The 25,562-nt window shown below is 40.0% G+C and overlaps 1 protein-coding gene across 3 annotated transcripts in view; it reads right to left on the bottom strand.

Moving 5' to 3' along the window:
* Positions 1-25,562, bottom strand: part of RABGAP1 (RAB GTPase activating protein 1) — a 113,772-nt gene that overhangs the window by 17,750 nt on the left and 70,460 nt on the right. For all 3 annotated transcript variants that reach the window (XM_072431357.1, XM_072431355.1, XM_072431356.1), the window contains exons 14-19: positions 19,409-19,522; positions 17,206-17,280; positions 16,847-16,972; positions 14,141-14,284; positions 5,520-5,561; positions 3,898-4,026 (exon numbers count right to left, since the gene is read on the bottom strand). In XM_072431357.1, the coding sequence (XP_072287458.1) occupies positions 3,898-4,026; positions 5,520-5,561; positions 14,141-14,284; positions 16,847-16,972; positions 17,206-17,280; positions 19,409-19,522 (630 nt within the window). The remainder of the gene's footprint in view (positions 1-3,897; positions 4,027-5,519; positions 5,562-14,140; positions 14,285-16,846; positions 16,973-17,205; positions 17,281-19,408; positions 19,523-25,562) is intronic.

Raw genomic sequence — 25,562 nt, forward strand, 5'->3', positions numbered from 1 at the left:
GTGTGTTGAACAAAAAGATTGCATAAAAATGTGAGGAACTAAAGCCTTTTTTTACACACTTCATTTCAGGGGCTCAAACAAAACTGGACAAATTAAAAAGCTGAAAATAAAACGTTCATTTCTAATACTTGGATGAAAACCCTTTGCTGGTAATGACAGCCTGTAGTCTTGAACTCATGGACATCACCAGATGCCGGGTTTCCTCCTTTTTAATGCTCTGCCAGGCCTTTACTGCAGCGGCTTTCAGTTGCTGTTTGTTTGTGGGCCTTTCTGTCCGGAGTTTAGTCTTCAACAAGTGAAATGCATGCTCAATTGGATTCAGATCAGGTGACTGACTTGGCCATTGAAGAATATTCCACTTCCTTGCTTTAATAAACTCCTGGGGTTGCTTTGGCTGTAAATTTTGGCTCATTGTCCATCTGTATTATGAAACGCCTCCCAATCAATGTGACGGCATTTAGCTGGATTTGAGCAGACAGTATGTCTCTGAACACCTCAGAATTCATTTGGCTGCTTCTGTCCTGTGTCACATCATGGATAAACACTAGTGTCCCAGTGCCATGGCAGCCATGCACACCCAAGCCATCACACTGCCTCCGCCATGTTTTACAGATGATGTGCTATGCTTTGGATCATGAGCTGTTCCAGGCCTTCTCCATACTTTTTTCTTGCCATTATTCTGATAAAGATTGATCTTGGTTTCATCTGTCCAAAGATGTTTTTCCAGAACTGTCCTGGCTTTTTTAGATGTTTTTGAGCACAGTCCAATCTAGCCTTTCTATTCTTGAGGCTTATGAGTGGCTTGCACCTTGGAGTGCACCCTCTGTATTTACTTTCATGGAGTCTTCTCTTTATGGTAGACTTGGATATCGATACGCCTAGTTCCTAGAGAGTGTTGTTCACATGGTTGGCTGTTGTGAAGGGGTTTCTCTTCACCATAGAAATGATTCTGCCATCATCCACCACTGTTGTCTCTCCCGTGGACGTCCAGGTCTCTTGGCGTTGCTGAGTTCACCAGTGCTTTGTTTCTTTTTCATGATGTACCAAACTGTAGATTTTGCCACTCCTAATATTGTAGCAATTTCTCCGATGGGTTTTTTCTGGTTTTGCAGCTTAAGGATGGCTTGTTTCACCTGCATGGAGAGCTCCGCATGTTGTCTGTTCACAGCAAAATCTTCCACATACAAGCACCGCCCCCTCAAATCAACTCCAGGCCTTTTATCTGCTTAATTGATAATGCCATAATGAAATAATTGCCCACACCAGCCCATGAAATAGCCTTTGAGGATGAATGAAGTGATTGTGTAAAAAAGGCTTTAGTTTCTCACATTTTTATGCAATCTTCTTGTTTAACCCACTGAATTAAAGCTGAAAGTCTGCAGTTCAACTGTATCTGAGTTGTTTCATTTAAAATTTATATGAAGTAATGTACAGAACCAAAATAGAAAAAAGTTGTCTCTGTCCAAATATTTAAGGACCTAACTGTATTAGTGTGGTGGTCAATGGGAAGAATAAGCAGGTTGGATTAATGTTGACAAAAGAAAGTTAAAACTAAAATTGAGCAAACACACAGCATGGACAAAAGTTTTAGGGTACCCGACTATCAAACCTATATCAGATTATAGGACATCCCAATGGTCATTAATGTGAATTTGTCCTTCAGTCTGTGGTTATACCAACCTTCACTTGTCTGATAAGGCTCTGCAGAAGATTCCAGAGGGTGTCTGTGGGTATTTGTGCTCATTTGTGAGGTCAGGTACTGATGTGAAATGAGAAGACCTGATTTACCATTTGTTCCATAGGTGTTCGGTACAGTTGAGGTCAGGGCTCTGTGCAGGACACTCAGATTCCTCCACACCAAACTGGTGACCCCATGTCTTTTTGGAGCTGACTTTGTCAAGCTAAAACAAAAATGATCTTACCCAAATCGTTACCAAAAAGGTAATAGTCCTCAATAAATTTTATAGTGTCTTCGTAGAATGAACATAAAACCTCCCCTGGAAACACCTGAACTCAATCATAAAAAAGGGTTGTTCTGGGTATATAGAATACATACACATCTTGAAATGCTAAATCTGGGCAAGGATGTTTGTGCAACTGACTTGCACCTTTGGGTTTCAGAATTCAGTCCTAAAACGGGACTGTTGTATATAGTAATTTTTTTTTTTAACAATGTCCCATCTTGCACAATCCTCATTGGAAGGGAAACATATATATGGAGTTTAATTATAAATTGATTTCCCCATCTGTGACCACAGCAGTACCATTGTTTTACCTGCACTTATAGGACGAGCTTTAGGGTGCACCCATTGAAAGCTTGACCGATATAAAATATCAATGACCATGCTCATTTTTCACTGAAAGCACAATAATCACATAATAGGAAGCAAGCAGACTTCACTGATCTATTCACAGTACACTGACCCATCAACCACACTGACAACAGCAACCTGCAAGCTGGCAGCCAGCACAGTCCTGTGTCTGATTTTACTGGGCAAGCCCAGATTTGCATTACTTTATGACCAGAGAAAGTCACAGAAGGTTGGATAATTTTTCTGTTAAAATGAGTTCACCAATAAAACATTTTCCATTTTAGTTTTTGAAATGACATTTTCAGTACACTTGGCATTTTGTCTTAGAGACCAATGCTGTACTACCGTGCATCTTCTTGGTTCATTATCTCAAGGATGACTGTGCACAATGAAGTTAAACATGTGTCATTTATACCATATTGTTTAATTTTCTGCAGAAACATTGCTATGTTATCAGTCATAATTGATGTATAAAGTGAATCATTCCTGCAGCAGACCTACATTTCCAGGACATTCAATCTGTTGAGTTAGAAATATTGCCTCTCTTCTGCTTGTACCTTCAGAGTAGAAAAGCCTGCTCCTTGCCAGAATTTGTTCCCTGTGTATAAGCAGTGGATTCTCTGCAGAGGTTTAACACAAACCCAAAACACTGAGTCACATTTAAAACTCTCTGATCAAAAAAGAGTGTAAGCTTTTCTGATTGGACAGTTTTTTTTAATAGAAGGCATGTCGCACCTCTGCAGAGTGACAACGATATCTACACATAAAGTATAGAAGCAGTTGTCTCTGCAGTTTGCAGCTCCTGGGCACACAGCAAACTGCTGCTGTATGGCTGGGAGAGGCAAACCACACTGCAGGAAACATTAGCATGTGGCTGCAGCGTAAATCCTAAGCAGGAGCCACACGGTCAAAGGTGACTATCAGTAACCACACTGCAATTTGCCAAGGTTGCAGCTGTGTGCCCGTCTGCTCCTCGAAAGGAATGGTTGAGTCTGCGGCAGAACACTTTAACTTACCGCTTGTCTGAAATGGCCCTAAGGAACTTTATTTGCAGCATGTAGGCAAAGGATGCCTTTTCTTTCTTACACACCTTTTGTTTTGATGCACCTGGAATGCATTTAGTGGATTCAAATAAAGCTTTAAAGCACAAATCCATAGGTATTCCAGTACATCAGTACAACAATATGGTGTCCCTTTAATAAATATTGTCAGACCGTGTTTTTGTCTGCTATAACACAAGTTTTTTATATTTACAAATTTATGCAGCCAGCAAAGCTTAAAAAATCCACTTCAGCGACTGGGGCATTGTGCTATCAGCAGACATCTAGCATACAATGAGAAGGCACAGAGCCATCGCACAGATTACATTAACCAAGTGTGGTGCAGTGTGCATCCATATACGCATCTAAACTACAGGTGACGGGAGATTCAAGCGGAGAGCTTAGTTGGCAGCATAAATATCACATGCTACAGTAACGAACATCCCACAGTTTGGATGTACGGACACAAATATGCTTGGTAATCCATGAATCACATTATGAATCATCAGAAAAGAGGAATCAGTTGTCAAAGGAACCAATGTTACCTTAAGGCTGCATGCTAACTCCATCAGCTTTTTAGCATTTTCTTCTGAACGGTATCTCTTTGGGAGCTGAACACGGAAGAATTTTAGAGCACCTTCGAAGTCGGTGAGCAGCAGGTCGTCCTTAGAGGTCTGGAGAAATATTTGAAGAAAATCGGCAGCATTAGCAGTGTCCATATTTGTGTACAATGTTACATAAAGTATGCTGAAGGTAAAATGAACAGTTAAATACCCTATACACAAAAATGTAGGTTTCTAAGGATTGGAGAGGATTTTTTGTTGTTGGTAAGCAGTTTCCTGAAAATGTACCCAATGCACTATATTCCTCCTGAAAAACAGAACTGTTCTTCACACGAGACTATATCTATTCAGTTCTGTACCTATAGCCTCTTATCTGCAGTATGGGATAATCACCAAGGTCCTTTGCAGTCACTTTATGTGGTGACTGGTAACATTGCAGTTTGGTTTGTGCTATTCACTGATCTCCTTGCTGCACCTGAGGACCTGCAATGCAAGGATCCCCCTGTCTCTGCCTAAATTATATTTTGAACTCCTTAGCTATCCAGCTGCTTTGTTGAATATTCCCCCACCAGTATTCAGACCACCAGTTAACACATGGGCGTCTATGGCTCAGAGGGTAGCACTCTGGCCTTTGCAGCGCTAGGTGCCAGGTTTGAATTTTCTGCAAGGTTTTTTTTTTTTTTTACGTTTTTCCAGTGTCTGCATGGGTTTCTCCCAGGTATTCCAATTTTCTCTCACATCCCAAAAACATGCAGTTAGGTTAAATGGTTTTTCTCCCAAGTTGACATTAGAGTGTGGTAATGGCATTACACAATATACCAGTCCTATATAAATAATAGTAAATATTATATAATATTAATTTCTGATAATACAGATAATATATTATCTAGAAAGATGGCCGCCGTACAAATGAGTGAATCTGGATTTAAGGCATGCACCAATATAAGTCCCAGATACAAGTTTATTCCAATGAAGGACTGTCAAAGCCAATGTGTTTTGGGAGCTACAGCATCCCCCCACCCTTCATAATGGCTAGAATACAACACAATAAAGCCTTTAAGATAATGGAAGATATAAATATAAACCCATATCTGTGTTTGGAGTGCCTAACGGTGTGGAACTATTTATAAAGTCATCAATCCAATCAAAATTCTTAGGTGTGTATCACTTGCCAGCCCAATATTCATATAACTCATACTAACAGCTCCTCCATAAAACGGAGGATCAGCTGCAGAGAGACCACAGGCAATACTAGTGACTCTTGTCATTTTGGGGGGTCTCACAGCTTTCTTAAGCCGTTTCGTGATGTCCACCGATTTGTCCTGGTGGATTAATGAACATCCTGTGTACTTTCCTATGCAGGAAAGCACAGACGGGCACCACTGGCGTGTTACCCCCTCCTCTTTCTATAGGGCAGAATGGTGCCGTATGCAGAGTTTGTTTATTCCTCTGTTGCTGGAAATGTTCACAAAAGACTGTTTCCAGTGCCAGAAATCTAACGTGTGTACATAGCTTAAAAACAAGCAATTCTTATCAGTCGCTATAAAGTAAACTACATATTTATTGTTTCCATAAACTGAAACAAGCATAGATGCATCACTTACTTTTAACAATCCCAAGGCAACATTAAATATGACACTTATTCCCTGTAAACAAGAAAAAAAAACAGAATTTATTTTAACATCCAGAAATGATGGCATATTTCTAAAGCAATACATGTGACATTCACCAAATATTCATTGTGAATTAAAACATCTTGAACAAGAAGAATAATCAGCTGTCAGTGTTTGGTGATTGTCATAGCTTTATACATATATCCTTTAGATATCAAACAAAATATTATATGCAGCATGCAGCAGTACAGAGAATTTATAGATGCATGCTTCTTGTAATAAGTACTAACAAGATGAACAAATTAAGATTTATTATTAAATGTAAAAATTGGTTTTGCTACCACATTTTATCTTTGTGTAATTGAGAACATAAAGTATCCGAGTTGAATTTATTGTGGTACATAAAACTTGAACAGTTACAAAGTTAAAGCTTTGCTTTGGTATACAAATATTAAACAAATAACAATGAAAGTGTTGCAATGTTGCAATTTTTTATATTGTACAGACATCACATATTAAAGATTATTTAGGAATCTTATATTCATAACCTACCACCCAAATTTAAAGATATGTCCAATGTATTGAATATAACACATGCTAAGGCCTCCTGTGGCTTTGTGCAAGCTTCAGGCTGTGTAGCAAAATGAGGCAACGTCCTGCTTTGCTTCAACTACCTGTCGCAGGGCAACACAGAGAAATGTGGCTCTGGCAAGGGGGCAATGTGGCTCAGATACAAGGCATAATGGCTCACAGTTTTGCTTCTGTTTCTTAACGTAGGGGCAATATAGAGGTAATGGGGTATACCGACTCGCTACGAGGGCAAGCTGGCTGTCTTAACATAGGGCAATATAGAAGAAATGGGGTATCATGGCTCACTAAGAGAATAGGCTAGCTGTCAAGCAGGCCAAACTGGCACAGATATGAAGCAACCTGAACAAATGCAGGGCAAACCAGGAAAGCCTCTAATGCAGGGATACTGCATCGTGGCAATCTGTGTTGAAATTGAAGCCAAGTTTACAAAGCAGGCATTTTGTAGGGGGTGAGAATGTTTTATCTATATCCTACCTCCCCAAAACTAAACAAAGATAAATCTAATGTATTAAATATACACAATGCTAAGGCCTCCAGACACGTTGTGCAAGCTTCAGGCTTTGTAGCAAAATGTGCCAAGGTCCAGCTTTGATTCAATAAATTGTCACATTGCAACAGAGAAATGTGGCTCAATCACAGGGCATAATGGCTCACATGAAGGAAACTGCAATGTAGCAGCCTGGGTTGAAACTTAGCAAAGTTTATAAAGCTGAATTATTTAGGAGTGGGAAACATTTATCCATACCCTACTACCTCAACTAAACAAAGGTATATCTAATGTATTGAATATGGTACAGGTTCAATGGTAAGGCCACTGGTGACTATGTGCAAACTTCAGGCTGTGTAGCAAAATGTGGCATGGCCCAGTTTTGCTTCAATAACACAGGTCAACAAAAACATAGTTTTGATAATCATCAGAAACCACAGCAAACTTTTCTAAACAATTTTTGAGCAGATTTTAGATATTTATTCAGTTTTTCCCTAACCCTTACAGTTCCTGAGTTATAAATACTATCTATTATAGTTCACATTGTAGGTGCATGTATTTTGTACTAAAACGTAAGCACCATTGAAGTGAATGGTAATACATCTTCAGTGTGAAGTAAAACAAGGCACACTGTGGTATAGATTTATTGAACAGTGTCAGTCAGGTGCCATTGTTTCTTCAGAAATGCCTAGAGTATGATTTTCTTGTGTACTCTTTGTCTGGATTGTTTCGGTACAGCATCCAGCAGTAGTTGGCCATCTTACTTTCATCCCAGAAACCTTGGTAGCGGTGCTCTATTAACTGAATGTCCTGGTGAAAACGTTCTCCTTGTTTGTCACTCACCATACCAAGATTTAACAGGGAAGAATTCTAGATGTGAGTGCAAGAAATGGATTTTTAATGACATGCAACAACCCAGTTTCTGGTATGAATCAGGCAGATTCTGAACTCCTTCCTTGTATGCAGGAGACTATGGTTACTCAGGAAATTTTCACACATCCACTTGAATGCATCCCAAGCTTCTAGCTCAGCTGCTGAGAGAGATTGTTAGAAAAGACTTGATCTGTGGCCCTATAAATATCCCTTCCTTCATTTTTGTAGTGCTTATGTTTGAAAACTTCTAAACAAGGTACTGAAAACCCATGGAGTTTGATTTACCCATGGCCTTTACAAGGTTCTTCATCAAGCCTAACTTCATATGGAGGGGTGGCAGAAATATTTTATGTGGATCAACCAGAGGCAGAAACGTGACACTGCTTGTTCCAAGCTTATAGGTATCTCTTAGTAGCCAATCACACTTGACATAATGGTCTCCCGTCGATCGGCCGTCCCACAGGCATAGGAAACAGCAATATTTTGTGAATCCTCCTTGTATTCCCATCAGCAAGCCAATGACCTTTAGATCCCCACAGATGTTCCACTGGTGTGTTTTATACTGGATTGCTTCAAGTAGTAATTTCATATCGTCAAAGGACTCCTTAGGTTAACGGAATGAGCAATCCGGAAACTTGGTTTGGAATTACCATTATGCAGTAAGACTGCTTTCAAGCTTCTTTTAGAGGAATCAATGAAGATACGCCATTCAGATGGAACATGCTCTTGTGACAAATTGTTAAAGAGTGCATTTATATCATGACAGTAGCACAGTCAGCCATTACTAGTGAAGAACGTTGTCAAGTTATGATTAAGATTTCTGTAGTGAGTTACAGTTACACCCTTTGCAAGCAAGTGCTTCTGTTTATGCCTGGAAGCAATAAGTTCTGCTTTGTCTTTGGAGAGATTTAGATCATGAACGAGATCATTCAGCCCTGCTTGTGTAAGGGTCTCTGGTTCAGAATCTTCATCGGCCAAGTAGTCAGGATCAGATGATTCGGGGTTTTAACTGGCTGCAACTCCCGCGCATTCCTCATCACCTTCTACAGAAGCAAGTCCATCATGTGGCGGTACCGGAACTGGCAATAAATGAGGAACAGGCCTAATTTCAGAACTGAGGCTGGGTTATACAATTTAGTGTTTAGTTTCACCTGGGAATCCACTTTTGTTGACGCAGAAAAATTACCAGTCCATTAGATGGTCTTGCGGTTCTCTTCACACCTGCAATCGGGATTTGCAAATTGCATTGCTGCTTTACATCAATTTAGCAAGCACACAGTCCATTGGAACAACTGGTACAGATGACATGTGGAGCCCAAGATTTATCCTGGTGGACAGCCGAAATATAATTTGTATATGTTTTTAGGTTCTGTGCTAATTTAGTGACATTGTGCTTTTGTCATGAATGAACCACACACATTAAAGAAACTGTTTGGATCATTAAGGCAATTTCCAGGCATGATGACAAATTAAATCAATCGCAGTTAGTGCAGTCTCCAACCTTAAAAAAGAAAACGGTCGTTAAATGTTGTAATGTGTTAAGCCTATTTATAACTTTCACACAACATATAATTAGCTGCATCACAAAAACTAGACGTGCTAGAGAAAAACTGAACACAGATTTGAAATCCACATAAATAGGATTTTGATATCCACAAAAATACTACAGAGCCCACATAAAATAATATCTGATGAAAATGACATGTTGACCTGTGCAACCTATCATAGGGCTAAACAGATAAATACGTCTTGAATATACACAGTGGTAGGGCCTCCAGTGACTTTGTGCAAACGTCAGGCTGTATAGAAAGTGTGGCATGCATCAGTTTTGCTTCCGATTCTTAACATTGGGCAATATAGAGGAAATGGGGTATCACGGCTCACTAAGAGGGCAAGCTGGCTGTCACGCAGGCGAAAATGGCACAGATATGAATCATCTTGGAATAAATGCAGAGAGCCTCTGATGCGGGTACACTGAAATGTGGCAACCTGTGTTGAAATTGAAGCCATGTTTATAAAGTAGACATTTTGTAGGAGTGGGAATCTTATGTCTGTATCCTAATATCCCAAACTAAACAAAGATAAATACAATGTAATAAATACAGACAATGCTAAGGCCTCCAGTGACTTTGTGTAAGCCTTAGACTGTAAAGCAACATGTGGCAAGGTGCAGCTTTGCTTCATTTTCCTATCACAGATCAACACAGAGAAATGTGGTTCTGGCAGGGGCAATGTGGCGCAGACACGGCATAATGGCTCACATGAAGGGAAAACTGACTCACAAGCACAGACAGCCAACATGCGCCTGATGCAGGGCAATGCACCTCTAATGCAAAGAAACTGCAATGTAGAAGCCTGCATTGAAACTTAGCAAAGTATTATAAAGGGGCATTATTTAGGAGTGGAAATCTTATATCCACACCCTACTACCCGAACCAACAAAGATATATCCAATGTACTAAATATAGTAAAGGTCCAATGATAAGGCCTTCAGTGACTTTGTGCAAGCTTCAGGCTGTATGGAAAATGCAGCATGCATCAGTTTTGCTTTTGATTCTTAACATTGAGCAATATAGAGGAAATTATCACGGCTCACTAAGAAGGCAAGCTGGCTGTCATGCAAGCCAAAATGGCAGGGATATGAAGCAACTTTGAATAAATGCAGGCCAAACCAGGAAAGCCACTGATGCAGGGACAACACAATGTGGAAACCTGTGTTGAAATTGAAGTTTAATAAGGAGTGACTTTGTAGGAGTGGGAATCTTATATGCATACCTTACCACACCAAACTAAACAAATTGTAATCCAATGTAATAAATATACATAATGGTAATGCCTCTGGTGACTTTCTGCAAGCTTCAGGCTTTGAAATTTGACAAACGTGGCATGCTGCAGCTTTGCTTCTATTTCCTATCACAGGGCAACACAGGGAAATGTACCTCAATGTACAAGCTTCAGGCTGTGAAGTAAAATGTGGCATGGCCCAGTTTTGCGTCAATAACCTATCATAGGGCAAAACAGATAAACACGTCTCTGACATAAAGTAGTAGGGCCTCCAGTGACTTTGTACAAACTGCAGGCTGTATAGAAAATGCAGCATGCATCAGTTTTGTATCATGGCTCACTAAGAGGGCAAGCTGGCTGTCTAGCGGGAACAAATGCAGGACCAACCAGGAAAGCCTCTGATGCAGGGACACTGCAATGTGGCAACCCGTATTGAAATTAAAACCAACTTTATAAAGCAGGCTTTTTGTAAGAGTGGGGATCTTTTATCCATATCCTACCTCTCCAAACTAAACAAAGATAAATCCAATGTAATAAATATACAATGCTAAGGCCTACAGTGACTTTGTGCAACCTTCAGGCTTTGGAACAAAATGTGGCAAGGTCTAGCTTTGCTTTTGCACGGCAACACAACATGGCTCTGACAAAGAGCATTTTGGCTCACAATCCAGCAGACCGGCAATGTGTGTCTAAAGCAGGTTCACTACAATATTGCAGCAGGTGTTCAAAATACAGCAAAGCTTAATGCAGAGGCATTATTTAGTGGGAATCTTATATTCATACCCTACAACCCCAAACTAAACAAATATGCAATGGACTCAATATGGAAGGGCCTCCAGTGACTTTGGGTGAGCTTCAGGCTTGCTTTAATTTGCTAACATAGGGCAAGGTGGCTCAGACATGGGTCATCGCAGCTCAGATGTGCGGCACACTGGCACAGGTAAGTCTGCAAAGCCACAGCTAGCAGCCACATATGTGGGACAACCTGGCAAAGGCCCAGGCAACAGACCTCTGAAGAAGAGAAACTGCAATGTGGCAGCCTGTGTTGAAATCGTAGCAAACAAAGCAACCGTGAAGACTGTCTAGTTGCTTTTAATGGAAAGCTATTCGATAGCACTTCAAAGACTTTAAACCCAGAGGAGACCATGCATAACCAAAAACAATGAAGAACGACCCTTTAATCCCCCCTAAAGCAGACAAGAGATAAACACCTATCCTCTCCCATAAGAATCCCAACTCCCGGGAGGCTTTCTACTTTCCAAATACTTTGTGTACTAACAAAACTGCCACTGCCTTGTATTTCATGCTACAGTTACTATTAGATTAGAAATAAAAAATGTTTTAATTATTATCTGCAAATACTGTATTATATTATATATAACATTGGTCAACTAACATTTTCTTGCCAAACAGATTAAAGTCATTTTAGGTTTTGTTTGATGCACAGATTCCAAATACAGATATGCTTATGTATACAAAATACATTTTGAAATACTTAATATCATTATATTCTATATTCATATTTGTATATTACAGAACTAATCACAAAGAAGTCATTGAAAAACTGAGTTTGTATGATTTCCTTTTCTGCTGATGATCAGGACGATCACGTTGAAGGCTCCAGCAGTAGTCTGCCATCATGTGTCTATCCCATCTGCCCTGATACCTTTCTTCCATCTCCTTTATATCTTGATGGAACCTCTCCCCTTGTTCCTCACTGATATCACCAAGGTTTTCTGAAAATTTTGGCAAATGGCTATGGAGATAGTGTACCTTTATGCTCATAGTAGCACCCACATTTTTAAAGTTTAAGAGCAAGTTTTGTACCAGTTCTTCATAATTTTGTGCTTTATGGTTACCCAAGAAGTTCCGGACAACCATGACATAGCTGTGCCAGGCAGAAGCTTCAGTATCAGTCATGTAACTTGTGACATTTCCATCATTTATCAGTTTCTGGGCTCCATCAAGGATTTCTGCTTTTATTTTTTCAGTACTCAATCCAGGGAAGAATCTACAAATATATTTGAAACAATCACCGTCCTTGTTCAGAGCTATAACAAATTGCTTCATTAATCCCAACTTTATGTGTAATGGAGGGAGAATGATTTTTTCTTTGTGAACCATTGGCTCGGTAATGATGATCGCTGCACCTTTTTTCATGTTTTCCCTTGGAGGCCATGTCACTTTTTTCCAGTGATCCTGGTTTGCTCTACTATCCCACAAGCAGATGAAACACAGGTACCTTGTGTATTCACTTTGTGTCCAAGTAGGAAGTTCAGCATTTTTATATCAACGCATATGGACTATTGGTGTTCATGATAGCAAAGCTTTTGTAAAAACATTTTGATATTTTTATATTCTTCTTTAAAGTTTGTTGAGTGACCAATTGGAATTGATGCAAAGCATTTGTCATTATGCAGTAAAACAGATTTCAAACTTGGAGTGGAACTATCCATGAAAAGCCGCCAATCTTCTGTTCGGTATTCTGGTCCTCCCATATGGGCTAGTAGTCCAGGTGTTTTTTTGTGAATGATCCCACAAACAAGGCCTCAGAGGTCACGCCAGGTCTAGGAGTTACAACAGTACACAAAGTCTCCATCTTCAGTGAAATATGGTCGGAGCGTCACCTCTCTTGTCCTATAAACCGTTATTTTATCTTCCGGTCTCAGACAGTTCTTTTCTTTTAGCCTGGATAGTAAAAGTTCAGATGCTTGTTGTGACAGACTTAGGTTACGTATTAAATCATTGAGCTCTTCTCCAGGAGAATGGCTGGTTTGATGAAACACTTCCTTCATATTCACTCCCACTGCTAACTCCTGGATTACACTCCCTGTATATCCTCCATGTTGGATACAGGAATATCAGGGACTGAACACTGCTATGGGAACATCAGCACCATGCGGCACAGGTCGTCTTACTGATTCCATATCACCGTACTCCCACTTGTTTTTCTTGTAACTTTTGAAACCTTTTACATTCACAGCACAGAAATAACAATCATTATGATGATTTTTGGGTTCTCGCCAGACAGGTACACCAAGTAGACACTTACAAGTTTTGCATATAATATGGGGAGCCCAATACTTATCTTGGTCCCCCAGTTTAATACCAAACTATGCAGGATATGCTTGTTTCACAAATTCTGTAATTTTTCTTCCCTGTTTTTGCTGGGAATATTCAATAAAAATGTAGCAAAATACATTAGGGTCAACTTGAAGAACTCATATTTCCGTAAAGAAAAGAAAATGTATGATTAAAAAGGCAAATGAAAGATTCATGAAAGAAAATGCTACATTTAATATAAAAAATACAAAACATCGGCGTAAATAAAGATTGATAATATGCCGTGTTAACATTTGTTGTTGGTAAAATTGTCTATTCCGATTCCTGTATCACAAGAACTGGAGCGAATTCAGTGAAACTGATGTCATTTCTGAATTCAGCATACCTGAAATACACTAAATATATATAAAAAAAAATCCTTGGTAAGTGAAAAAAAAATTTTTTTGTTGAGCTGTGTAATATTACCTAATAAAAATGTCACATTGGAAAGATTTTGTTGCAGTAATATGTTCAATCAGCAGAGGTCACTGCAGGACTGCATATTATTCATTGAGCAGCACTAGACCCTAATTAAACTTTCCCACTTTATTCACCTGGTTGGTAGGATCTAGCAATCCATGTCAGATTTCAACGGTGACCCTAAGAAGTCTGGTAAGGCACCAGGGTGGAATGTAGACCTGTACATAGTTCTGATTGCTTTATTTATATCTACAAGGCATTTGAAATCCAATATAATAAACTTTTTGTTTTTGCATGCTATTGTGATATCCGGACTTCCCAGGATGACAATGGACTGTTTGTTGGTTGTACCTACCTCACACAGGAGCAGGTCAATGATGTGGAAGACCATATAGAGTGGGAATTTGGCGGTAAATAAAGTAAGAAACCACTGGGATGCATACATGTGAGCTTCGAGGCTGATCTCCAGGAAGTGAGCGTATAGGTCGGCAATATATTCCTAAGGAGACAGAACAGATGAAGCCATACCAAAGTAAAAGTTTCTATTAAAGCAAGCAATGCATATACATTCCCAATTTTACTTATATAATTTCTTTTCCATAGTCGTGACTCCTAAAGAGAAGCTGACAATCTATTATCCTTACCATAGTGATATATTGTTAACTTAGTCTAAGGCCCATTCTGTGGAAGCCAAAAGGCCTAACCGATATTTATGTGGGAGGATTTCAGAGCGCCTAAAGAAACACAGGGAGTACTTACAAACCTCATGCAGATGGCAGAGATTCAAACCCCGAACCCTAGGGCTGTAAGGGAGTCCAAAATCAATGTGTAACATTAAAAGTAGCAATATACGCAGACTTGATACATACTTATTTTTAGCTTCCTAACCAGGAAAACAAATCCCTACAAAATATATTATAAGGTTGGCCATTGTTTCTTTGCAGGCTTTAAAAATAGGGCAGCCAAAAGGAACGTCTGAAAGGTGACAGGAGAAACTGATAAGCTGACGCGGAATGCAATGCAATGCACCAGCTGGGCTTGATTTGGGCATTGAGTGGATCTAGCACCCATTGCCTTACATCTAAACAGAAATTCAAAAAATTGCAGATTGCAGATTGATTGCAGGTAAAAAAAATCTCCCATATATACATGAAATCTGAGTATTCGGTTGTTTGCTTGGAGTTCAGAATTAGGGTTTTAAAAATGCTATGCAGCAACACCAGTTAATTCACATTGTGGCTTTGTGTGTAACATACACATTTTGTACAGTGGCAATACCCTTTCTTCACGTCCTGTTTTCATGTGACAACACTTCCTGCTTCACCCTGAATAACCTGTTGTCACAGTTTGCATCTGCAGAGTGATGATGTAATAAAATCATGTTGTATTATTAAAAAAAGACGCCAATTTCCTCATCCTTATTAAAGCTAAGGGTAATATAAAAGAACACATCTCCGGCATCCCTTTAGGCATGCATGCTTTCTCCCGCTCTTGATAAGCAAGCAACCAGTCAGTATTTTGCACAGGTAAGGTCATTGATCCTCCATGTTGGCCACTAAGTGGTGCAGATGTGAAATCTGCTGATCAGTTCCTTGATTACACAGACATTAAATATTACGTGTCTAAAGGGTGCTGGGGATGACTTCTTACATTTCCAGAATTCAGTAGTGAGTGGAGTCAGGGTAGATGTGTAGTTTTCGGTCCTCTGGTTTCCAGGGGGAAACACTAAATAACCTGACAACCACACAATTTAGATTTAAAAGGGCAGAAATGGGAAGAAAGGAAGGGGGTAAACATTTTGTTAGGATAACCATGAAGGCAAGCGACATCTTGTTCATCCTACTGAATTGCTAGAACAATGTGGACACTTCATGTTATTTCTAGTATATAGACATATTTTATTGTACAATAAAGCCTAAAATCCTCCACCCCCCTACCCCAAGTGCCCTTTGTTTAGCACAATATACCTAAATCAGACATCAGTATCCCTAGATGATGTTGTTTAATGGGCTCAACACTGCAGCCTCAAATTTAACAACATGAAGTTAAATAAAGGAAATCAGGTGAACTTTACTTTAAAAATCTTCTTAGATTTTGCACTGCTTTTATTAAAGCTGAACCAAAAATATACAAAATGCTGCTATAAATGCAACCAGCGTAAGCTCCTAAATCTGACTGGGCTGCATGCAATTGTGTTGAGCAACATATTAATAGGAGAAGACAGGAAAGAGAAGAGGGAGACATCTAAGTCTTCTGCTGCTTTCTCAGTTCAATCATTGGGCTGGGGGTGGAGAGAGGACATCATTGTATTCCATAATTGTAAATGGCATTAACTTCCCTGTTTTCCTATGAGGAGGTGCAAATGTTAGTATCAGATCAGGTAAAACAGGTTCATATGCGTATTTTGTGATTTGCCTGACATTAAAAGTAAAGAAGACTCAATGGCTTTAGGAACAAGACAAACTAAACCGGATCTACAGCTAAGAGAGGTCTAAGCAGGACCCATTGGATAATAGTTTCCTGTAAAAATTACATAGGTATCTCTATACTCTTCATGGGGAACTAAAGCTGTGCGACTCACTTATCTGTGTTCCACCCCATAGTGCCGCCATTTTTCTTCTCTTCTTCCTCCCAGAGACGATCTTTGTCCATGTTGATTGGTTATGCTGGGATGACGCAACTCCCGCACATACACACGGGATCCCCAGCATACGCAAAGGAAAACTGGATTGCTGAGTTTTCCCAACAACCTGATGTTGTTGATCAGGGAACAAAGCTGATGCTATGTATACAAAACTTTATGTGAGTGATCACACAGGTAAAACACACAATTGCAGAAGGGACAATACCTGGCCCTTTCTGAAATAACGACCTGCCTGATTAGATATTTATAAAAGAGGAACTCTAGTATTTGCTGAGCGTGATGGAATTTTGTGTTTTAGAGAATACAGTAAAGAAAAATGTTCAATAAGTTCTATTACGACATCATTAGTCAGTGAACTTTTTCGGCCCTGAAACAATGACCCTCCTGTACCATATGACCACGTCCTTTAGATCTAACCTGCATCAGGCGCTCCAGTTGATAAAATTTGCAGTGCAGGTCTTCAAAGTTCTGTTTGAAAAGTTCCCTGAGTCCATAATCGAACATGATCTTGACCAGGACGCTGAACGCTTGTTCTTCAGGCATCTGTAAAAGCAGACAAGAAAGCTTTCTGTGTCAGACTTTGCCGGATTTTTCCTAAATAAATATTACTGTTTCCCAGACACGTGTTTTTTGTAAAAGATCCCACAAACAAGGCCTCAGAGGTCATGCCAGGTCTAGGAGTTACAATAGTTACACCTCTGCAGAGGTACACATCATTGTATAATTGTGTCACCTGCCTTGACACAACACCGAGGAAGACGGAAAATAAAACTTACATGTAACAGCAGAACTGCAGCGAGAAAGGATTGTCCTTGGCAATAACCGATCTCTTCATCGTACACGGAATAGGCCTAAGGGAAGACAAGAGAAGACTGATGATCCATGACTTCCTAAAATGTCTCAAAACCCACAACTAGTAACACAAACCATTTCATTCACAGGACATGATGTGAAAAAAATATATATTTTCATTTGTAAAGTAAATGTACACGTTTTACACAAAGATTAACTTTTTTGCACAAAGTCCGGGTAAAATGTTTAACCTGTTGCAAAAAAAAGATTGGTGAAAAATTGAGCTAGCTTCCATGTTATGTTCCAACGTAAATGTAAATCCTATCACTAATATTTTTTATATTCTTTAAATTCAGTGTTCAACCCAGAAAGTTTTTCAAGATGGGTGGCAAGTAATTGTAGGCGGGTGGCAGCCCCTGTATTGTGACCCAACTCTTTAGTAACCTCCCAAAAACATCCGGCTGGTTACCGAAAAGTGCAGGGTGGTGTGCCCAGCTAAATGAGGTTGGGGAAAATACTGAAGTTGTTAATGGGCTTTTCAAATTTAGAGCTTTTAGAGGAATAAAACAGGTGATCCCGCCATGAATTTCTTTCTTGGCACTTTCTATACACTGACAGCTCCATGTTTATAGATTGCTATTGTCATCTTATTTCCAGTGGAAACTATAGCTGTACTCTCACTGAGGAATACCATTAGGCCCATGCAGAAAGAAGGGGGCTGCAGTAAATCCGAGACAAAATAATGCATGTGGAATGAAACAAATGCACCTTCTATACACACTGTCTACCACCATAAAACATACATTAGTTTGACGTTGCAGATGCTGGCAGAGACCTGGAGGGGGTTGGAAACAGGGGTGCTTGGTTGGTGAAATTGACACTAGAGGCCTCCCCAGCATTCACAGGCAATACCCCATAGGCCAAACAAAGGTGGATGGGTAGCATTAAATCAGCAATCATAGGTGCCCCAGAATAAAAAAAAAAAAAATCCCATTACCTTGGCAGTCACAGACTACCCCAGCGGTTAAACATCCATCCCTGGCAGTCAATCACCCCTGTCCCCCAACAGTCATAGGCAGCCACCCCAGCAGAAAAGCACTCCTTACCAGTAGTCACAGCCACCCTCAAACAGTGAAGTCACAGGAAAGCATCACCGACACTAGTAATTCACAGTAAGTACAGTACTGTGCCCATATTAGTAGCAGTGCACCCCTTTATCCATGCCTGCAGCCCCACATCTCTACCAGCAAATACAAGCAGTTTCCAGTCTTAACAGACACGTTTTCCCCCAAACTTACTCTCAGCAGAGGTCTGTGCCGGGGGTCTTGGTTGGGGCACCAAAAAGCCCAGGAATGGCCCCTGATCACTTCAAGACCCTACTATAACCTCTACCATTGTGTCTATTCTGCAGGGACTCATTTGTGACCTATTGACGTGATTTTAGACTAAATACATTTTCCAAAAAAAAAAAAAAAAAAAATCCTGTTGTGTCTGGAATTCATTATGGAAGAAACAATTACATTTAAAGTGATGATTGTGGTGTCATGTTTTTCCTTACCCTCTATTAGATCCAATATGAGTATGCATGCAGATGTCACTACCAGCAATGTGAACATAGGAACACAAACTACAAATTCTGTGGTCTTTTATGGCCCAGCACGTCGTGGAAACTTTCCTCTCTGCAATGAGCAATTAGCTTCACCCACTCCGCCATGCAAAACTGTAGTTTGGTCCTACCCACTACAGACCATTAACATCCATGTAGTCTAAAGCATGGTGGCTTTTGCTGGCAGTGCAGTGGTAACAAGGCCATACAAAAAGTAATAATTTTGGCCCTGAATACAATTACCAAGATAGCTCAGTGGGGTCTTGAATGTGGGGTCTTAAATGATCTTGGTTTTATTTTGTATGAACACATTTTTCTTTCCACATTTTTCTCTCTACACCCAGCCATTAGTTTTAGTTTGCTGATTTATTATTACTTATGGTGTGAGTAAGTTGTTGGGCTGCAGGAAAAGCAAAAAAATTTGGGGAACCACGATTGGAATAAAGTGTAGAATATATAAAATCAATTGCTATCTGAAAGGATGCAATTGCTATTTTATTCCAGATCAGGTCTGCAAATGCTACAAGCCTCCATAATGATTTGGTAAAATAAAGTAAAATCTAGTGTTGTGAGAGAGGTACCTTGCAGATTTTGTACAGGGAGTCCTGTCCATCTCCTCCGGTGTCTTTGAAGTAGTCATGAGCTGGAAATGTCCTGTTGATGTCACGTGTAATGGCGCTGTCCTGGGGAGACTCCTGGTGAAATAAGAGTACATTGTTTTAATGTTATTTAATTTATAAAGTACGACGCAGATAAACAGAAAACAATGAATCATTCTCATCACCCCCTGTACAATAAAGCAGCAATAAAGCAGCTGACTATTTCCCTTCTAGTCATGCAAATGTACGCTACATATCTGAGTGCTAAACATCAGCCACCATGCCTGTTTTTAAAATTCTTTAAATAATATACACAAATTATTCCAAATTACAATATGGAAAATGTAGCCGCTAATGTAGCTTTATCATATAAAGCCAAATAGTGTACATTCACATGTTTCTGTTCTAAATCAGTACAGCATTGATACCCTAGGGTTGCTTCCCGAATAGGAGGACTACACCACCTCCACCTCTCCTCATTTCATTAATTTTCACTAGGTGAGCCTGCCAGTAATGCATTTACTATTAAGGAGTAAAGCCCCATACAGATGTCCAATAAATGTCAGATATGTGATCGCTGTACACACATCTCCATTTTGTTCTATGGAGGGGGGGAGGAGCAGGCAGAACCCCATTCTTTTGTGGAGTGTAAACTGCAGGGAGGGCAAAGTCAGTGTGTGGTTTCTGATTGCAGAACTAAACATGAGCATTTGCTCTCTTTATAGGCTGCTTGCAGTGGTACTCTGTTTCTTCATCAAAGTTAATGAAGAACACAGCTGACTGAGCCTTGAGCTATATACAAACACATCAGGTGATTCTTCTGAGAGATGAACAGCCTATCTTGGACTAAAATCTAACATGTGTACAACGGTCTCCCAATAAATCTGTCATGACGGAGCAGGAACAACTTCAGCGCATTTCAATGAAGGAGAGCACAACATAGTGTCACTTCCTTGTCCTCCCCCCTTCCCTCTACATCATCTAGGTTCTCCCCAGGCACTTTTTGCTGGGCGCACCGCCCGGCACTTTTCAGCACCCACCTGGCTGTTTTTGGGAGGTTACTAAAGAGTTTGGTCACAATACAGGGGCTGCCACCCGCCTACAATTTCTTCCCACCCAGCAGAAAAAATCTCCGGGTTGAGCACTGATCATTCATTCATTCATACATCAGTTACTGGAAACGATCACGTATGATCAATTCCCACATCAGTTGTCACCAATGATGATCTGTACAGGGTTTAACTTTGCATAAAGATAGGAACAAAATATGGGATAGTCTCAGTTGTTGGTATGCTTGGATTGGGTTTGTGGGTATCAGCTTTTGTGCGACCCAACAAATCACTGGTTTCACTAGGGGAAAACTAAATAACGATGTCATCTGGCACGCCCTCCGTCACCCGTATTATGTTGGTATTGTTAGAAAAATTAAAACCAGAAATCTCGATTTAGATACCACGTTATGTGCTTTAAATTTAGAACTGCTAATAGAATGCGCACAGTCCGCGCTAAAAAAAAGATAAAAATCATTCTGTGTCTGATTGACAGCCCCAATTTCTCTGATGAAATGTGTCCACAAAGATTCTGGTACACAGGATAAAAAGCTTTTAGAAATATGAAAGCTGACAGATGTAATCCAAGATCAGGGGTCATAGAATTGATGGTCCAAAGGTCACATGCATATATATATATATTTCTCCGCAGAAGGTTTTAGCCGGTTGCTCCGCCTGGCTGCCGTGCCTCCCCTGCCCACCTCCCATCCGCAGCTCTAATGCTCTGAACGGATCTTAGTGAGGCTGCTCTGTGCTCAGCAGAGGAGATTGCTACTGTCGATGACAGGCGGGCAGGAAGCTCAGCACACAGCTCAGCCTTGATGGGAGTGAGAAACAGGCAGCCCTGCCCCCATATCTGATAGTACGAGCTGGGATTTCTATTAAAAAAAAAGCTGCTTCTAAAATGTATCCGCCCGAGTTGGCGTGTGCAATGACGTCATCATCAGCAACACTGATAGAAATCACTGTGCGCAAACATTTATATCTTCTAAACCATATGTTGTAATGACTTATAAGTTAGGGTACACAGGGGACCCTCTTAGCCACTAGTAACCAAAATAGCAGATATGGGGGTAACAAAATTAAAAACCAATGAAAATACAACATTTGGGTTGCCGTTTCAAAAGAAAGTGCACCTAGGAGTCCTAAATTGAAAATGCACATTAGGGACCTCAGAGGCACTTACCTAGCAAGGAGCATTGGGGTAGGACCCTAAATTTATACCAACCTGTCACAAATCATTAACTGTCAAACTACGCTACCCTGTCTGCTTCTCTTCTTTGAACCCCAATTTCTCCAGAGGGGCAGGGTATATGAAACCGAAAATATAGGTGCAAGTGGAGGACACCTTTGGCTAACTCCCCTTATAATTTCATTACTATAGCACCATTAGAACAAAAAAGAAAAAACCCTGCCCATCAAAATGCGCTGCCCTGTTACCTATTACTGCTCACTTCTAACACTTGAACTCCAATTTCCCTGGAAAAGGGGAGGTGGGGTGTAAGAAACCAAAAATGTGTGGGGAACCCCACACAATTTCATCACATCAAAACAAAATGGGGTTCAGGTACTGGAAAGGTACAGTCATGTGTAACAGGGAGGTGCGTTTTGATTGACAGAATTTTTATGTTGTAATGATCCCATGGTGAAGAAGGTTTGGGGGTGTTAGCCACAACTTTCCTGCACTTGCACTTTTATTTTTCTTTCTCTGCACCTCTCTGTTCTAGAGAAATTGGGGTTCAAGGTAAAAAAGCAGACAGGGTGACATAGTATGACAATTAAAGTTCTGTGAATGATAGGTATAAATTTAGGGGCCCCACCCCAATGCTTCTTACTATATACATGATCCTGGGGGTCCACCATTTGCATTTTCAATTTTGGGCTCTTAAGCTACGTACACACTTCCAATTATTATCGTTGGTAAACGAACAACGAACGATCCTGCACGATATCTGCGAACGATCGTATAGCACCGATCCTGTACATACAGATAACGACACGATCCTTCGCACATATTGTACACACGATAGATGCGATCGTTTGAACGATACAGGAAGTGACGTGCACCACAGGAAGTGAACGAACATTCGTTCACCACGCATGCTCAGACCATGGACGATCAATGAACGACCGTACACACGATAGATGGTCAACGATCGTCGTCCAATCCGATCCGCCGGTCCGGTCGTTCATTTCAAACGACTATCCTCGTTCGTCGGCATCGTTGGTTACTTTTTTTACGAACGATTTTTGCCCAAATCGATTGTTCGTCGTTCATTTCCAACGATAAAAATTGGAAGTGTGTACGCAGCTTTAGACATTCTCTCTTTTGAAACAGCAACCTCACTTTTCAAGTTTTAAACTTATGACCCCTATTTCTTAAAATTCTTTAAAGAAATTGGTTACTGGTAGCTGTGAGGGTACCCTAAACATTTCAAGTCATTATAACCAACCATTTAGGAGATCTGAAGGTTTGAACAGCAGAATATGACATGCAGCTTTTACACACACAGCCGATGACATCATTACAGACTGTGGATAATCTTCAGGTTTTTTGTTTTTGTTTTTAATAGAATATTGGCAGTGATGAGAGGGGGACACTGGCTGGCTTTTAAAGCATCACCATATCTTTAACATTATATAAGAGTGACTTTCCCTTTTTCATTTATTTTGGGAAGGACCCTTCCGTCTTTACTGCCATGTTGGTAAAAATGGCAAAAAAAAGTGCTTAATCTCATGCATGTGCAGTGAAAAGCACCGCTGGATATTACAGTTGGCACCAGAAAAAAGAGGAAAGCAAAGTCAGCGGGGGACACATCTGATGTTACGGTGAATTCACACTGGTAGTAAGATTGCATTTGCTGCATTTCCATTCTATATACTGCTAGCTCTGAAAAAGCCCGTTACCAATCTTCACTTGGGAACAGTAAATGGCCCAGTTTTTTTGATGCTAATATGAACTAAGCCTCACTCGTTACACCACATTGATCACACTATTACACTACTTCAAGGCATTACACTCTTCAAACCTAAAACACTAGGAAGTTGGATGAAAATACACAGCACTGGACAGTTGTAGCAAAATACATAGAATGGAAAAATTGGACATACTAACAGGGCAGGCATTAGAAAGTTGGAAAAAAGTATAGGGGGTAGGTAGAACACAGACACTAATAGGGGATACTGGTTACCTGTGGCATAAACTACTGGGAACACAAATTTGCCGTGTCTTGCACAAAAACAGCCAGGTGGTTACTGAAAAGTGCCGGGTGGTGCGCCCGGCTAAAAAGGGTTGTTGAGAACACTGTACATAGATTCACTCATATCAGGATACATAGTAAAAGTGATAAAAAAAACAAAATATAGAAGATACCTATGTAACGACTTGAGCCAAAGAAAAGCATGGTTGAAAATAAGGACAACTGTGTCTCCTTATTTTTAACCATTTTATTAACACCCAAATAGTGACTGGTTTCAGGTAACTCTTATAAGCCCTCAATACTATTGGCTGAATTTACAAAGGTAACACATGAAGTTAAGGATGGTTATTTATTAAAAATATAGGTGCAGGTTATTTTTAAGGAGCCCAATGGGATTCAATTTGGAGATTGCTGTCACAATGCTTTATGTGTGTTTGGGCCTAATTTACTTTCAATATACTATCATGAAAAACCTGAGTGATCCAGCAAACCTGGAATGGATTGGTTAAAATCGTTTCCCATAATTTGGTAAATGTTTTCAATCATTGACCAGATACATACCAGGTTTGCTGGATCACCCAGGATCTCCCATGATAGTCTGTCCTCTGTAGTCTTGGAGAGCTTTAGTAAATCAGACCATTTATGTCTTCCAAATCTCTAAAAGAGATAGAATTCTAAAAAGCAAGCCTCACTTCCAAAAAACAATAGTAAATAATTCTCAAGGCTTTAACACACCTTTGAGAATCTTTTTTTTTCAGCCAGTGAGGACCTTTAAACCCCCCTAGCATTCTATTTCTGTCAGTTTTTTGATGCAAAATGTGATCTTAATTTTTTGGCATAGAAATTTTTGTTTATACTGTGGGCCTATACTTCTTAGGATTAACTCTCGGGTATGACAACTATATTTATTTATTATATTATATTCATAAATTATAATATAATAAATAATAAATATAAAAAATAATGAAATAATAGACCACAACCATGTAATTTTTCAAAATAAAAAATAATTTATCAAAAAATGTAAAATGTAAATCAGGGCACTGGGCAATGATGTTTGGTGCACTAAAATATGTACTTTTATTTTTATTATATGTTGTGTGGTGTTTTTTAGTGTAAAAACCTTTTAAAAGGAGCTTTCATTGGCTAGGAAGGGGCACAGGTGCTTGCTGGATTTTAAGGCCTTGTATATACAGGCTGATCGCCATGGACACACCAAATAACCATCATTTTCTTTATAAATATCGTGCTAAATAAAGCTTTGTGAAATTAAAAAAAAAATACAATGTGGATATGGCCATTGGTCTGCCAGCTGGGATATAGTAACATACAATTGGCTAAGAGGGCACACATGATCACTGGATTGTAAGGTCTTGGGAAGACAGACTGTTCCATGGCAATAAGTGCCATTTTTCAAAAATGTCAGTTGGGATGACTGGCCATTGGCAGTCAGCCGTCAGTCATCTGTGTGATTACTGAGATTTGTGCAAATTGCAGATTTCGATTTGCTTTTTTGCTGACTTAACTACACCTCATTCACCTTTACCCTAATTACCTACATCTCATTCACCTCCAACTCCATCACATACACCTTCTTCACATACTCTTTAATCTTCTACACCTGAATCACCTACAAGAGCATCTGACACCATCAGGATATCAAGACAGAATGTCAGAGCACATTCACAGCCCAACATCGGGGAATTGCCATCACAGGATGAAGGCCAATATTCTCCAGCGGTTTACAGGTCCCGATCCAGAGCTGCACTTCAGAATGGAACACCAGAGGCAGAGCTGCCTCAAAGATCTACACGAAGAAGACCTCGGAACGCTGACTACTCACAGAGGCAGAGAAGCCGTTCTCCAGTCGTTCCTGAAAACCACCAA

Source organism: Pyxicephalus adspersus, chromosome Z (genome assembly GCF_032062135.1).
Source record: "Pyxicephalus adspersus chromosome Z, UCB_Pads_2.0, whole genome shotgun sequence".
In the NCBI taxonomy this organism is placed as follows: Eukaryota; Metazoa; Chordata; class Amphibia; order Anura; family Pyxicephalidae; genus Pyxicephalus; species Pyxicephalus adspersus.